This window comes from Phyllobates terribilis, unplaced genomic scaffold (genome assembly GCF_046119375.1).
Source record: "Phyllobates terribilis strain yellow unplaced genomic scaffold, ASM4611937v1 Scaffold_7__3_contigs__length_470593459, whole genome shotgun sequence".
Taxonomy (NCBI): domain Eukaryota; kingdom Metazoa; phylum Chordata; class Amphibia; order Anura; family Dendrobatidae; genus Phyllobates; species Phyllobates terribilis.
Genome location: NW_027362767.1, coordinates 3,362,245 through 3,379,572, shown reverse-complemented (window position 1 = coordinate 3,379,572; position 17,328 = coordinate 3,362,245). Strand labels below are relative to the sequence as shown.

The 17,328-nt window shown below is 41.7% G+C and overlaps 1 protein-coding gene across 1 annotated transcript in view; it reads right to left on the bottom strand.

The window, feature by feature from the left end:
• Window positions 1–1,787: 1,787 nt before the first annotated feature.
• FLRT2 (fibronectin leucine rich transmembrane protein 2) overlaps window positions 1,788–17,328 on the bottom strand; it is a 125,889-nt gene continuing 110,348 nt past the window's right edge. The window contains exon 2 of the mRNA XM_073638082.1: window positions 1,788–4,398. Within this exon, the coding sequence (XP_073494183.1) occupies window positions 2,080–4,074 (1,995 nt within the window). The 5' untranslated portion in view covers window positions 4,075–4,398 and the 3' untranslated portion in view covers window positions 1,788–2,079. The remainder of the gene's footprint in view (window positions 4,399–17,328) is intronic.

Below are 17,328 nucleotides of genomic sequence, written 5' to 3'. Positions count from 1 at the left end.
TAGTGAGTGCAGCTCTGGAGTATAATACAGGATGTAACTCAGGATCAGTAATGTAATGTATGTACCCAATGACTGCACTGGCAGAATAGTGAGTGCAGCTCTGGGATATAATACAGGATGTAACTCAGGATCAGTAATGTAATGTATGTACACAGTGACTGCACCAGTAGAATAGTGAGTTCAGCTCTGGAGTATAATACATGATGTAACTCAGGATCAGTAATGTAATGTATGTACACAATGACTGCACTGGCAGAATAGTGAGTGCAGCTCTGGGATATAATACAGGATGTAACTCAGGATCAGTAATGTAATGTATGTACACAGTGACTGCACCAGCAGAATAGTGAGTGCAGCTCTGGGGTATAATACAGGATGTAACTCAGGATCAGTAATGTAATCTATGTACACAGTGACTGCACCAGCAGAATAGTGAGTGCAGCTCTGGGGTATAATACAGGATGTAACTCAGGATCAGTAATGTAATGTATGTACACAGTGACTGCACCAGCAGAATATTGAGTGCAGCTCTGGGGTATAATACAGGATGTAACTCAGGATCAGTAATGTAATGTATGTACACAGTGACTGCACAAGCAGAATAGTGAGTTCAGCTCTGGAGTATAATACATGATGTAACTCAGGATCAGTAATGTAATGTATGTACACAATGACTGCACTGGCAGAATAGTGAGTGCAGCTCTGGGGTATAATACAGGATGTAACTCAGGATCAATAATGTAATGTATGTACACAGTGACTGCACCAGCAGAATAGTATTACATCCTTCATTATACTCCAGAGCTGCACTCACTATTCTGCTGGTGCAGTCACTGTGTACATACATTACATTACTGATCCTGAGTTACATCCTGTATTATACTCCAGAGCTGCACTCACTATTCTGCTGGTGTAGTCACTGTGTACATACATTACATTACTGATCCTGAGTTACATCCTGTATTATACTCCAGAGCTGCACTCACTATTCTGCTGGTGCAGTCACTGTGTATATACATTACATTACTGATCCTGAGTTACATCATGTATTATACTCCAGAGCTGCACTCACTATTCTGCTGGTGCAGTCACTGTGTACGTACATTACATTACTGATCCTGAGTTACCTCCTGTATTATACTCCAGAGCTGCACTCACTATTCTGCTGGTGCAGTCACTGTGTACATACATTACATTACTGATCCTGAGTTACCTCCTGTATTATACTCCAGAGCTGCACTCACTATTCTGCTCGTGGAGTCACTGTGTACATACATTACATTACTGATCCTGAGTTACATCCTGTATTATACTCCAGAGCTGCACTCACTATTCTGCTGGTGCAGTCAGTTTGCACATATATTACTTGTCCTGTATTATGCTTCAGAGCTGCACTCACTTTTCTTTTGTTACATCAGGAGCACCATTCAGAATTCTGCGATGACATATTTTATTCTTCTGTAATATGCAGAGCTGCAATCATAATTCTGCTGTTAAGATTATTGTGGCTGCCTGTAACCTTGCAGTATTGTGATGCAGTAGTGCATTATGGGAATTCCATCTCCCACAATGCATGACAGCAGAACATGATCTGTACAAAGCAGCCGACATGGGGGCGATATAAAATATGAACCTAGATGAATTGTGAGTGCAGCTCTGGATGAGACTATAATTCGGCACACTGTAAGACAAGCCGAGTTGCACAGAGAGGTGTCGCCCCCCCTGAACCCCGAGCTGCGACGGCGATAACAAATCCAGACACAATCCTGCGGGAATCATGGCAAACGGGTTCTTATTGTACAACCCTGTACAGTACTTCAGCAATTTTAAAGATTTAAAAAGCAAAGAGTTACAAAACTGTTTGCAGTGACCTGGAAATAGAAAAGATAGCACTTTTTTTGTTTTAAATTCCATTATATAGTACACCGTATAAATTACAGAGACTGGCGATGCACAAACGCATCTCGCTAACATTTATCAAATGTAAATGGATCTCTGGGCCGGCGATCCGCTCTGCTGTGCTGCAACGTCTGCTCAGTCCGATCCGTGCCGGAGCCCCGGGGGTGGGGGGTCACGCCATCACGTGTGACAATGCTCCAGATCTGGAACGCTGCTGTTGTTGCAGTACCGCAGGTTGTTGGGGATGTGGCAGTCTGTGTAAGTGATGCCCCCATTTGGGGCGTAAATGGGCTGCAGTCTGAAACCTCCTTTAAGGAGCTGGTCATTGTTTAAGGAGACTATCTGGAAGCTGGTTTCCGTCATCTCCAGGATTGAGTTGTCCTTCTTGGTTCCCGCCTCGCAGTAGTCATCTTTCCGGCGACCGCGGTTGTATTTCCATTTCTGAGATGTGTAGCGACCCTTTTTGTGCATATGCCAGCAGAAGATGCTGAGGAGGACTACAAGTACAATAATGACTGCCCCCCCAATGAGCCCGGCCAGGAGAAACGGTGAGCCTATGCTCTGCGTAGTCTGCTCGTGGCTGGAGGGGCTGTTGCTCCCGTTTTTGAGCAGGGAAGCTTTGGTGGTGGCCTCGGTGCAGACGGTCTCTTCACTTGCACGGTAGTTATTAAAAGCGTCCAAGGGAACCAGACAAATCCGGTATGTGGACTTGGGTTCTAGGTTTAATAAACTCAAGTGTTGCTTTTCACCGCTGACTATGCGCTCATGCACAACCCCCTCCACCAGGCTGTGCCCCATTTTGACCCACGTCAGCTTGTAGGACACTACGCTAACGAAGGACAACCAGCTGACCTGCACGCTCGTGTCATTTATAAAACTGATGGAGAGCAGGAGACGTTCTCGGAGAGGTGGTGTAACCTTCTCAATCACCACTATCTCCGGCTCAGGCACAGTAGTGGGTTCTGGTGTAGGGGTTGGTGTTGGGACTGTAGGTGTTGTGGTGGGCGTAGGGATGAAGACTGTTGTGGGGATGGTGGTCAGAGCCATGGTGGGAGGAGGTTGGGTAACAGGAAGTAATCCAGGAGTGGTGGTCGGGCAAGAGAGGAGATTGACATTGAGCTCCCTCACCGCCATGCCCCGGAAATGCTCCGGCCCCTGGCACATGAACGCACGAACATTAATAGCAGCTGGAAGAGATTTGAGCCATTCGGTCACCCATCGGATACTGCAGTCACAAAACCAAGGATTGTTCCTCGCAGTCAACTGTTTCAGATTCGTCAAGTTATCGAAGACGCCTTTGACCAATAATTGGAGTCGATTGTTGGATATATCCAATCTCTCGAGCTTGTGCAGTTTGGCAAATGCTGACACGGGGATGTGGTTGATTTGGTTGTCCTGCAGGTTCAACTTTACCAAGTAGGTGCCCTGGAGATCGGTGGGAGGACTGGTGAGGGAATTACGTACCATGGAGAACTCTTTCAGTTTGGGTAAGTGGCTGAAGGTGCCATCGGCAATGCCCTTGTTGGTGAGGAGATTGCCGTCTAGGATGAGCCGTTCTAGGCCGGTCAGGTTTTGGAAGGCTTGTTCGGAAATGCGGGCAATACGGTTCTCATCCAACCTCAACTCTTGGAGACCAAATGGAAGTCCAACGGGCACACTGCTCAGGTGGTTCTTGGAGAGGAAGAGCAGTTTTAGGCTGATTGCTTCCCGGAAGGCTCCATCCTCCACTCCAACTGTAGAGATGGAGTTATCATCTAGATGCAGCTCTTCCAGTTTTAACAGCTGGGCGAGCGCCACCCTGGAGATGGTCTGGATGTTGTTCTCCTGAAGGTGGAGCACTTTGACATTCTTGGGAAGGTTCATGGGGAACTCGTCCAGTTGGTTGCCGTACAGATAGACAGTGTGCACTGACTGGACGTTGTGCAGTTCTGCAGGGAATCCAGCATTGTTAATTTGGTTATTGTGGAGGTAGAGAACTGTTACACCCTCCGGAATCCCAAGAGGCACTGAGGTCAAACTCCGCTCGTTACAGTACACAAAGTTCCGGTCGCAGCGGCACACGGTGGGGCAGGACCGGGACACAGCGATCTGCATGGAAAGCCCAAGTGCAAAGACAATCCACGACTTTAAAAACGACACCCAGTCCATGGGCCAGAGTACTGTCCACAGGCCCATCTCTGGTTCAGAGAAAATAAAAGGCTAAAACTAGAGGTGCAAAAGCAAAAAAGGAGTGCAAATCTCCGCATTTAATGTGCTTGTGTCCAGCCGCTGGGCAAGAAGAGCGCTCCACGCGGCTAGAGGTGCAGCGGTCCTCCACAGCCTCCGCCGCCGGCCATTGATACTGCACTCAGGGATCACGACCTTTCCTTCCGAGGAGGACGCTGGTGACTCTGGGCAGAAGTTTGGCACAGTGCTTGTCCTGAAGGTCGGACGTCGGCCTCTTCTCAGTGGAGGCTCCTCGCTCTATGGAAGATCTGCTCCAGTCTCCAACAGCCAGACCTGCGGGAAGGAGAAAAGTGTCAGTGACCAGAAATCACCAGAGCCAGCAACATACACACTGAGCAGAGGACCCGCAACTGGGGACCACCAGACTACCACCCCCACCCCCACACATGCCCAGATAAGTCCTCACTATCTATTACTCCCTGTCATCAGCCATTACTGGGGGAGGAGACTGTAAGACAGGAGACTACAATCTATTATACTATTATCAGCCCCTCTTATAACACTCCAATACTGATATAACCTCCAGACATTACACCATATGTGACTGATATCAGCCCCTCTTATAACGCTCCAATACTGATATAACCTCCAGACATTACACCATATGTGACTGATATCAGCCTCTTATAACACTCCAGCACTGATATAACCTCCAGACATTACACCATATGTGACTGATATCAGCCCCTCTTATAACACTCCAGTACTGATATAACCTCCAGACATTACATCATATGTGACTGATATCAGCCTCTTATAACGCTCCAGCACTGATATAACCTCCAGACATTACACCATATGTGACTGATATCAGCCTCTTATAACGCTCCAGTACTGATATAACCTCCAGACATTACATCATATGTGACTGATATCAGCCTCTTATAATGCTCCAGTACTGATATAACCTCCAGACATTACACCATATGTGACTGATATCAGCCTCTTATAACGCTCCAGCACTGATATAACCTCCAGACATTACATCATATGTGACTGATATCAGCCTCTTATAACGCTCCAGCACTGATATAACCTCCAGACATTACATCATATGTGACTGATATCAGCTCCTCTTATAACGCTCCAGCACTGATATAACCTCCAGACATTACATCATATGTGACTGATATCATCTCCTCTTATAACGCTCCAGTACTGATATAACCTCCAGACATTACATCATATGTGACTGATATCAGCCTCTTATAATGCTCCAGTACTGATATAACCTCCAGACATTACCTCATATATGACTGATATCAGCCCCTCTTATAACGCTCCAGTACTGATATAACCTCCAGACTTTACACCATATGTGACTGATATCAGCTCCTCTTATAACGCTCCAGTACTGATATAACCTCCAGACATTACATCATATGTGACTGATATCAGCTCCTCTTATAACGCTCCGGTACTGATATAACCTCCAGACATTACATCATATATGACTGATATCAGCCCCTCTTATAAAGCTCCAGTACTGATATAACCTCCAGACATTACATCATATATGACTGATATCAGCTCCTCTTATAACGCTCCAGTACTGATATAACCTCCAGACATTACATCATATGTGACTGATATCAGCCTCTTATAATGCTCCAGTACTGATATAACCTCCAGACATTACATCATATGTGACTGATATCAGCCTCTTATAATGCTCCAGTACTGATATAACCTCCAGACATTACACCATATGTGACTGATATCAGCCTCTTATAACGCTCCAGCACTGATATAACCTCCAGACATTATATCATATGTGACTGATATCAGCCTCTTATAACGCTCCAGCACTGATATAACCTCCAGACATTACACCATATGTGACTGATATCAGCCTCTTATAACTATCCAGTACTGATATAACCTCCAGACATTACACCATATGTGACTGATATCAGCCTCTTATAATACTCCAGTACTGATATAACCTCCAGACATTACATCATATGTGACTGATATCAGCCTCTTATAACGCTCCAGTACTGATATAACCTCCAGACATTACATCATATGTGACTGATATCAGCTCCTCTTATAACGCTCCAGTACTGATATAACCTCCAGACATTACATCATATGTGACTGATATCAGCCTCTTATAACGCTCCAGTACTGATATAACCTACAGACATTACACCATATGTGACTGATATCAGCCCCTCTTATAACACTCCAGTACTGATATAACCTCCAGACATTACATCATAGGTGACTGATATCAGCCTCTTATAACTCTCCAGTACTGATATAACCTCCAGACATTACATCATATGTGACTGATATCATCTCCTCTTATAACGCTCCAATACTGATACAACCTCCAGACATTACATCATATGTGACTGATATCATCTCCTCTTATAACGCTCCAGTACTGATATAACCTCCAGACATTACATCATATCTGACTGATATCAGCCTCTTATAACACTCCAGTACTGATATAACCTCCAGACATTACACCATATGTGACTGATATCAGCCTCTTATAACGCTCCAGTACTGATATAACCTCCAGACATTACACCATATGGTACTGATATCAGCCCCTCTTATAACGCTCCAGTACTGATATAACCCCCAGACATTACACCATATGTGACTGATATCAGCCTCTTATAATGCTCTAGTACTGATATAACCTCCAGACATTACATCATATGTGACTGATATCAGCCTCTTATAATGCTCCAGTACTGATATAACCTCCAGACATTACACCATATGTGACTGATATCAGCCTCTTATAACGCTCCAGCACTGATATAACCTCCAGACATTACATCATATGTGACTGATATCAGCCTCTTATAATGCTCCAGTACTGATATAACCTCCAGACATTACACCATATGTGACTGATATCAGCCTCTTATAATACTCCAGTACTGATATAACCTCCAGACATTACACCATATGTGACTGATATCAGCCTCTTATAACGCTCCAGCACTGATATAACCTCCAGACATTACATCATATGTGACTGATATCAGCTCCTCTTATAACGCTCCAGTACTGATATAACCTCCAGACATTACATCATATGTGACTGATATCAGCCTCTTATAACACTCCAGCACTGATATAACCTCCAGACATTACACTATATGTGACTGATATCAGCCTCTTATAACGCTCCAGTACTGATATAACCTACAGACATTACACCATATGTGACTGATATCAGCCCCTCTTATAACACTCCAGTACTGATATAACCTCCAGACATTACATCATATGTGACTGATATCAGCCTCTTATAACTCTCCAGTACTGATATAACCTCCAGACATTACATCATATGTGACTGATATCATCTCCTCTTATAACGCTCCAATACTGATACAACCTCCAGACATTACATCATATGTGACTGATATCATCTCCTCTTATAACGCTCCAGTACTGATATAACCTCCAGACATTACATCATATGTGACTGATATCAGCCTCTTATAACGCTCCAGTACTGATATAACCTCCAGACATTACATCATATGTGACTGATATCATCTCCTCTTATAACACTCCAGTACTGATATAACCTCCAGACATTACATCATATATGACTGATATCAGCCCCTCTTATAACGCTCCAGTACTGATATAACCTCCAGACATTACATCATATGTGACTGATAACAGCCTCTTATAAAGCTCCAGTACTGATATAACCTCCAGACATTACATCATATGTGACTGATATCAGCCTCTTATAACGCTCCAGTACTGATATAACCTCCAGACATTACATCATATGTGACTGATATCATCTCCTCTTATAACACTCCAGTACTGATATAACCTCCAGACATTACATCATATGTGACTGATATCAGCCTCTTATAACACTCCAGTACTGATATAACCTCCAGACATTACATCATATGTGACTGATATCAGCCTCTTATAACGCTCCAGTACTGATATAACCCCCAGACATGACATCATATGTGACTGATATCAGCCTCTTATAACGCTCCAGTACTGATATAATCTCCAGACATTACATCATAGGTGACTGATATCAGCCCCTCTTATAACGCTCCAATACTGATAAAACCACCAGACATTACACCATATGTGACTGATATCAGCCTCTAATAACGCTCCAGTACTGATATAAACTCCAGACATTACATCATATGTGCCTGATATCAGCCTCTTATAACGCTCCAGTACTGATATAAACTCCAGACATTACATCATATGTGACTGATATCAGCCTCTTATAACGCTCCAGTACTGATATAAACTCCAGACATTACACCATATGTGACTGATATCAGCTCCTCTTATAACGCTCCAGCAGATATAACCTCCAGACATTACATCATATGTGACTGATATCAGCTCCTCTTATAACGCTCCAGTACTGATATAACCTCCAGACATTACATCATATGTGACTGATATCAGCCTCTTATAACGCTCCAGTACTGATATAAACTCCAGACATTACATCATATGTGACTGATATCAGCCTCTTATAACGCTCCAGTACTGATATAAACTCCAGACATTACACCATATGTGACTGATATCAGCCTCTTATAACGCTCCAGCACTGATATAACCTCCAGACATTACATCATATGTGACTGATATCAGCCTCTTATAACGCTCCAGTACTGATATAACCTCCAGACATTACACCATATGTGACTGATATCAGCCTCTTATAACGCTCCAGTACTGATATAACCTCCAGACATTACACCATATGTGACTGATATCAGCCCCTCTTATAACACTCCAGTACTGATATAACCTCCAGACATGACATCATATGTGAGTGATATCAGTCTCTTATAACGCTCCAGTACTGATATAACCTCCAGACATTACACCATATGTGACTGATAACAGCCTCTTATAACGCTCCAGTACTGATATAACCTCCAGACATTACATCATATGTGACTGATATCATCTCCTCTTATAACACTCCAGTACTGATATAACCTCCAGACATTACATCATATGTGACTGATATCAGCCTCTTATAACGCTCCAGTACTGATATAACCTCCAGACATTACATCATATGTGACTGATATCATCTCCTCTTATAACACTCCAGTACTGATATAACCTCCAGACATTACATCATATGTGACTGATATCAGCCCCTCTTATAACGCTCCAGTACTGATATAACCTCCAGACATTACATCATATGTGACTGATATCAGCCTCTTATAACGCTCCAGTACTGATATAACCTCCAGACATTACATCATATGTGACTGATATCAGCCTCTTATAACGCTCCAGTACTGATATAACCTCCAGACATTACATCATATGTGACTGATATCATCTCCTCTTATAACACTCCAGTACTGATATAACCTCCAGACATTACATCATATGTGACTGATATCAGCCTCTTATAACACTCCAGTACTGATATAACCTCCAGACATTACATCATATGTGACTGATATCAGCCTCTTATAACGCTCCAGTACTGATATAACCCCCAGACATTACATCATATGTGACTGATATCAGCCTCTTATAACGCTCCAGTACTGATATAATCTCCAGACATTACATCATAGGTGACTGATATCAGCCCCTCTTATAACGCTCCAATACTGATAAAACCACCAGACATTACACCATATGTGACTGATATCAGCCTCTAATAACGCTCCAGTACTGATATAAACTCCAGACATTACATCATATGTGCCTGATATCAGCCTCTTATAACGCTCCAGTACTGATATAAACTCCAGACATTACATCATATGTGACTGATATCAGCCTCTTATAACGCTCCAGTACTGATATAAACTCCAGACATTACACCATATGTGACTGATATCAGCTCCTCTTATAACGCTCCAGCAGATATAACCTCCAGACATTACATCATATGTGACTGATATCAGCTCCTCTTATAACGCTCCAGTACTGATATAACCTCCAGACATTACATCATATGTGACTGATATCAGCCTCTTATAACGCTCCAGTACTGATATAAACTCCAGACATTACATCATATGTGACTGATATCAGCCTCTTATAACGCTCCAGTACTGATATAAACTCCAGACATTACACCATATGTGACTGATATCAGCCTCTTATAACGCTCCAGCACTGATATAACCTCCAGACATTACATCATATGTGACTGATATCAGCCTCTTATAACGCTCCAGTACTGATATAACCTCCAGACATTACACCATATGTGACTGATATCAGCCTCTTATAACGCTCCAGTACTGATATAACCTCCAGACATTACACCATATGTGACTGATATCAGCCCCTCTTATAACACTCCAGTACTGATATAACCTCCAGACATGACATCATATGTGAGTGATATCAGTCTCTTATAACGCTCCAGTACTGATATAACCTCCAGACATTACACCATATGTGACTGATAACAGCCTCTTATAACGCTCCAGTACTGATATAACCTCCAGACATTACATCATATGTGACTGATATCATCTCCTCTTATAACACTCCAGTACTGATATAACCTCCAGACATTACATCATATGTGACTGATATCAGCCTCTTATAACGCTCCAGTACTGATATAACCTCCAGACATTACATCATATGTGACTGATATCATCTCCTCTTATAACACTCCAGTACTGATATAACCTCCAGACATTACATCATATGTGACTGATATCAGCCCCTCTTATAACGCTCCAGTACTGATATAACCTCCAGACATTACATCATATGTGACTGATATCAGCCTCTTATAACGCTCCAGTACTGATATAACCTCCAGACATTACATCATATGTGACTGATATCAGCCTCTTATAACGCTCCAGTACTGATATAACCTCCAGACATTACATCATATGTGACTGATATCATCTCCTCTTATAACACTCCAGTACTGATATAACCTCCAGACATTACATCATATGTGACTGATATCAGCCTCTTATAACACTCCAGTACTGATATAACCTCCAGACATTACATCATATGTGACTGATATCAGCCTCTTATAACGCTCCAGTACTGATATAACCCCCAGACATTACATCATATGTGACTGATATCAGCCTCTTATAACGCTCCAGTACTGATATAATCTCCAGACATTACATCATAGGTGACTGATATCAGCCCCTCTTATAACGCTCCAATACTGATAAAACCTCCAGACATTACACCATATGTGACTGATATCAGCCTCTAATAACGCTCCAGTACTGATATAAACTCCAGACATTACATCATATGTGCCTGATATCAGCCTCTTATAACGCTCCAGTACTGATATAAACTCCAGACATTACATCATATGTGACTGATATCAGCCTCTTATAACGCTCCAGTACTGATATAAACTCCAGACATTACACCATATGTGACTGATATCAGCTCCTCTTATAACGCTCCAGCAGATATAACCTCCAGACATTACATCATATGTGACTGATATCAGCTCCTCTTATAACGCTCCAGTACTGATATAACCTCCAGACATTACATCATATGTGACTGATATCAGCCTCTTATAACGCTCCAGTACTGATATAAACTCCAGACATTACATCATATGTGACTGATATCAGCCTCTTATAACGCTCCAGTACTGATATAAACTCCAGACATTACACCATATGTGACTGATATCAGCCTCTTATAACGCTCCAGCACTGATATAACCTCCAGACATTACATCATATGTGACTGATATCAGCCTCTTATAACGCTCCAGTACTGATATAACTTCCAGACATTACATCATATGTGACTGATATCAGCCTCTTATAACGCTCCAGTACTGATATAACCTCCAGACATTACACCATATGTGACTGATATCAGCCTCTTATAACGCTCCAGTACTGATATAACCTCCAGACATTACACCATATGTGACTGATATCAGCCCCTCTTATAACACTCCAGTACTGATATAACCTCCAGACATGACATCATATGTGACTGATATCAGTCTCTTATAACGCTCCAGTACTGATATAACCTCCAGACATTACACCATATGTGACTGATAACAGCCTCTTATAACGCTCCAGTACTGATATAACCTCCAGACATTACATCATATGTGACTGATATCAGCCTCTTATAACGCTCCAGTACTGATATAACCTCCAGACATTACACCATATGTGACTGATATCAGCCTCTTATAACGCTCCAGTATTGATATAACCTCCAGACATTACACCATATGTGACTGATATCAGCCTCTTATAACGCTCCAGCACTGATATAACCTCCAGACATTACATCATATGTGACTGATATCAGCCTCTTATAAAGCTCCAGTACTGATATAACCTCCAGACATTACATCATATGCGACTGATATCAGCCTCTTATAATGCTCCAGTACTGATATAACCCCCAGACATTACATCATAGGTGACTGATATCAGCCCCTCTTATAACGCTCCAATACTGATACAACCTCCAGACATTACACCATATGTGACTGATATCAGCCTCTTATAACGCTCCAGTACTGATATAAACTCCAGACATTACACCATATGTGACTGATATCAGCCTCTTATAATGCTCCAGTACTGATATATCCCCCAGACATTACACCATATGTGACTGATATCAGACTCTTATAACGCTCCAGTACTGATATAACCTCCAGACATTACACCATAGGTGACTGATATCAGCCCCTCTTATAACGCTCCAATACTGATACAACCTCCAGACATTACACCATATGTGACTGAAATCAGCCTCTTATAACGCTCCAGTACTGATATAAACTCCAGACATTACACCATATGTGACTGATATCAGCCTCTTATAACACTCCAGTACTGATATAACCTCCAGACATTACACCATATGTGACTGATATCAGCCTCTTATAACGCTCCAGTACTGATATAACCTCCAGACATTACACCATATGTGACTGATATCAGCTCCTCTTATAACGCTCCAGTACTGATATAACCTCCAAACATTACACCATATGTGACTGATATCAGCCTCTTATAACGCTCCAGTACTGATATAACCTCCAGACATTACACCATATGTGACTGATATCAGCCTCTAATAACGCTCCAGTACTGATATAAACTCCAGACATTACATCATATGTGCCTGATATCAGCCTCTTATAACGCTCCAGTACTGATATAACCTCCAGACATTACACCATATGTAACTGATATCAACCTCTTATAAAGCTCCAGTACTGATATAACCTCCAAACATTACACCATATGTGACTGATATCAGCCTCTTATAACGCTCCAGTACTGATATAAACTCCAGACATTACATCATATGTGACTGATATCAGCCTCTTATAACGCTTCAGTACTGATATAAACTCCAGACATTACACCATATGTGACTGATATCAGCTCCTCTTATAACGCTCCAGCACTGATATAACCTCCAGACATTACATCATATGTGACTGATATCAGCTCCTCTTATAACGCTCCAGTACTGATATAACCTCCAGACATTACATCATATGTGACTGATATCAGCCTCTTATAACGCTCCAGTACTGATATAAACTCCAGACATTACATCATATGTGACTGATATCAGCCTCTTATAACGGTCCAGTACTGATATAAACTCCAGACATTACACCATTTGTGACTGATATCAGCCTCTTATAACGCTCCAGCACTGATATAACCTCCAGACATTACATCATATGTGACTGATATCAGCCTCTTATAACGCTCCAGTACTGATATAACCTCCAGACATTACATCATATGTAACTGATATCAGCCTCTTATAACGCTCCAGTACTGATATAACCTCCAGACATTACACCATATGTGACTGATATCAGCCTCTTATAACGCTCCAGTACTGATATAACCTCCAGACATTACACCATATGTGACTGATATCAGCCTCTTATAACGCTCCAGTACTGATATAACCTCCAGACATTACACCATATGTGACTGATATCAGCCTCTAATAACGCTCCAGTACTGATATAAACTCCAGACATTACATCATATGTGCCTGATATCAGCCTCTTATAACGCTCCAGTACTGATATAACCTCCAGACATTACACCATATGTAACTGATATCAGCCTCTTATAAAGCTCCAGTACTGATATAACCTCCAAACATTACACCATATGTGACTGATATCAGCCTCTTATAACGCTCCAGTACTGATATAAACTCCAGACATTACATCATATGTGACTGATATCAGCCTCTTATAACGCTTCAGTACTGATATAAACTCCAGACATTACACCATATGTGACTGATATCAGCTCCTCTTATAACGCTCCAGCACTGATATAACCTCCAGACATTACATCATATGTGACTGATATCAGCTCCTCTTATAACGCTCCAGTACTGATATAACCTCCAGACATTACATCATATGTGACTGATATCAGCCTCTTATAACGCTCCAGTACTGATATAAACTCCAGACATTACATCATATGTGACTGATATCAGCCTCTTATAACGCTCCAGTACTGATATAAACTCCAGACATTACACCATTTGTGACTGATATCAGCCTCTTATAACGCTCCAGCACTGATATAACCTCCAGACATTACATCATATGTGACTGATATCAGCCTCTTATAACGCTCCAGTACTGATATAACCTCCAGACATTACATCATATGTAACTGATATCAGCCTCTTATAACGCTCCAGTACTGATATAACCTCCAGACATTACACCATATGTGACTGATATCAGCCTCTTATAACGCTCCAGTACTGATATAACCTCCAGACATTACACCATATGTGACTGATATCAGCCTCTTATAACGCTCCAGTACTGATATAACCTCCAGACATTACATCATGTGACTGATATCAGTCTCTTATAACGCTCCAGTACTGATATAACCTCCAGACATTACACCATATGTGACTGATAACAGCCTCTTATAACGCTCCAGTACTGATATAACCTCCAGACATTACACCATATGTGACTGATATCAGCCTCTTATAACGCTCCAGTATTGATATAACCTCCAGACATTACACCATATGTGACTGATATCAGCCTCTTATAACGCTCCAGCACTGATATAACCTCCAGACATTACACCATATGTGACTGATATCAGACCCTCTTATAACGCTCCAGTACTGATATAACCTCCAGACATTACATCCTATGTGACTGATATCAGCCCCTCTTATAACGCTCCAGTAGTGATATAACCACCAGACATTACACCATATGTGACTGATATCAGCCTGTTATAACGCTCCAGTACTGATATAACCTCCAGACATTACATCATATGTGACTGATATCAGCTCCTCTTATAATGCTCCAGTACTGATATAACCTCCAGACATTACGTCATATGTGACTGATATCAGTCCCTCTTATAACGCTCCAGTACTGATATAACCTCCAGACATTACATCATATGTGACTGATATCAGCCTCTTATAACGCTCCAGTACTGATATAACCTCCAGACATTACACCATATGTGACTGATATCAGCCCCTCTTATAACGCTCCAGTACTGATATAACCCCCAGACATTACATCATATGTGACTGATATCAGCCCCTCTTATAACGTTCCAGTACTGATATAACCTCCAGACATTACACCATATGTGACTGATATCAGCCCCTCTTATAACGCTCCAGTACTGATATAACCCCCAGACATTACACCATATGTGACTGATATCAGTCTCTTATAACGCTCCAGTACTGATATGACCTCCAGACATTACACCACATGTGACTGATATCAGCTCCTCTTATAATGCTCCGGTACTGATATAACCTCCAGACATTAGACCATATGTGACTGATATCAGCTCCTCTTATAACGCTCCAGTACTGATATAACCTCCAGACATTACACCATATGTGACTGATATCAGCCTCTTATAACGCTCCAGTACTCATATAACCTCCAGACATTACACCAAATGTGACTGATATCAGCCTGTTATAACGCTCCAGTACTGATATAACCTCCAGACATTACATCATATGTGACTGATATCAGTCCCTTTTATAACGCTCCAGTACTGATATAACCTCCAGACATTACACCATATGTGACTGATATCAGTCTGTTATAACGCTCCAGTACTGATATAACCTCCAGACATTACATCATATGTGACTGATATCAGTCCCTTTTATAACGCTCCAGTACTGATATAACCTCCAGACATTACATCATATGTGACTGATATCAGCTCCTCTTATAACGCTCCAGTACTGATATAACCTCCAGACATTACATCATATGTGACTGATATCAGCCTCTTATAACGCTCCAATACTGATATAACCTCCAGACATTATACCATATGTGACTGATATCAGCCTCTTATAACGCTCCAGTACTGATATAACCTCCAGACATTACACCATATGTGACTGATATCAGCTCCTCTTATAATGCTCCAGTACTGATATAACCTCCAGACATTACACCATATGTGACTGATATCAGCCTCTTATAATGCTCCAGTACTGATATAACCTCCAGACATTACATCATATGTGACTGATATCAGCCTCTTATAAAGCTCCAGCACTGATATAACCTCCAGACATTACACCATATGTGACTGATATCAGCCTCTTATAACGCTCCATTACTGATATAACCTCCAGACATTACATCATATGTGACTGATATCAGCTCCTCTTATAACGCTCCAGTACTGATATAACCTCCAGACATTACATCATATGTGACTGATATCAGCTCCTCTTATAACGCTCCAGTACTGATATAACCTCCAGACATTACACCATATGTGACTGATATCAGCCCTTCTTATAACGCTCCAGCACTGATATAACCTCCAGACATTACACCATATGTGATTGATATCAGCCTCTTATAACGCTCCAGTACTGATATAACCTCCAGACATTATACCATATGTGACTGATATCAGCCTCTTATAACACTCCAGTACTGATATAACCTCCAGATATTACACCATGTGACTGATATCAGCCTCTTATAATGCTCCAGTACTGATATAACCTCCAGACATTACATCATATGTGACTGATATCAGCCTCTTATAACGCTCCAGCACTGATATAACCTCCAGACATTACACCATATGTGACTGATATCAGCCTCTTATAACGCTCCAGTACTGATATAACCTCCAGACATTACATCATATG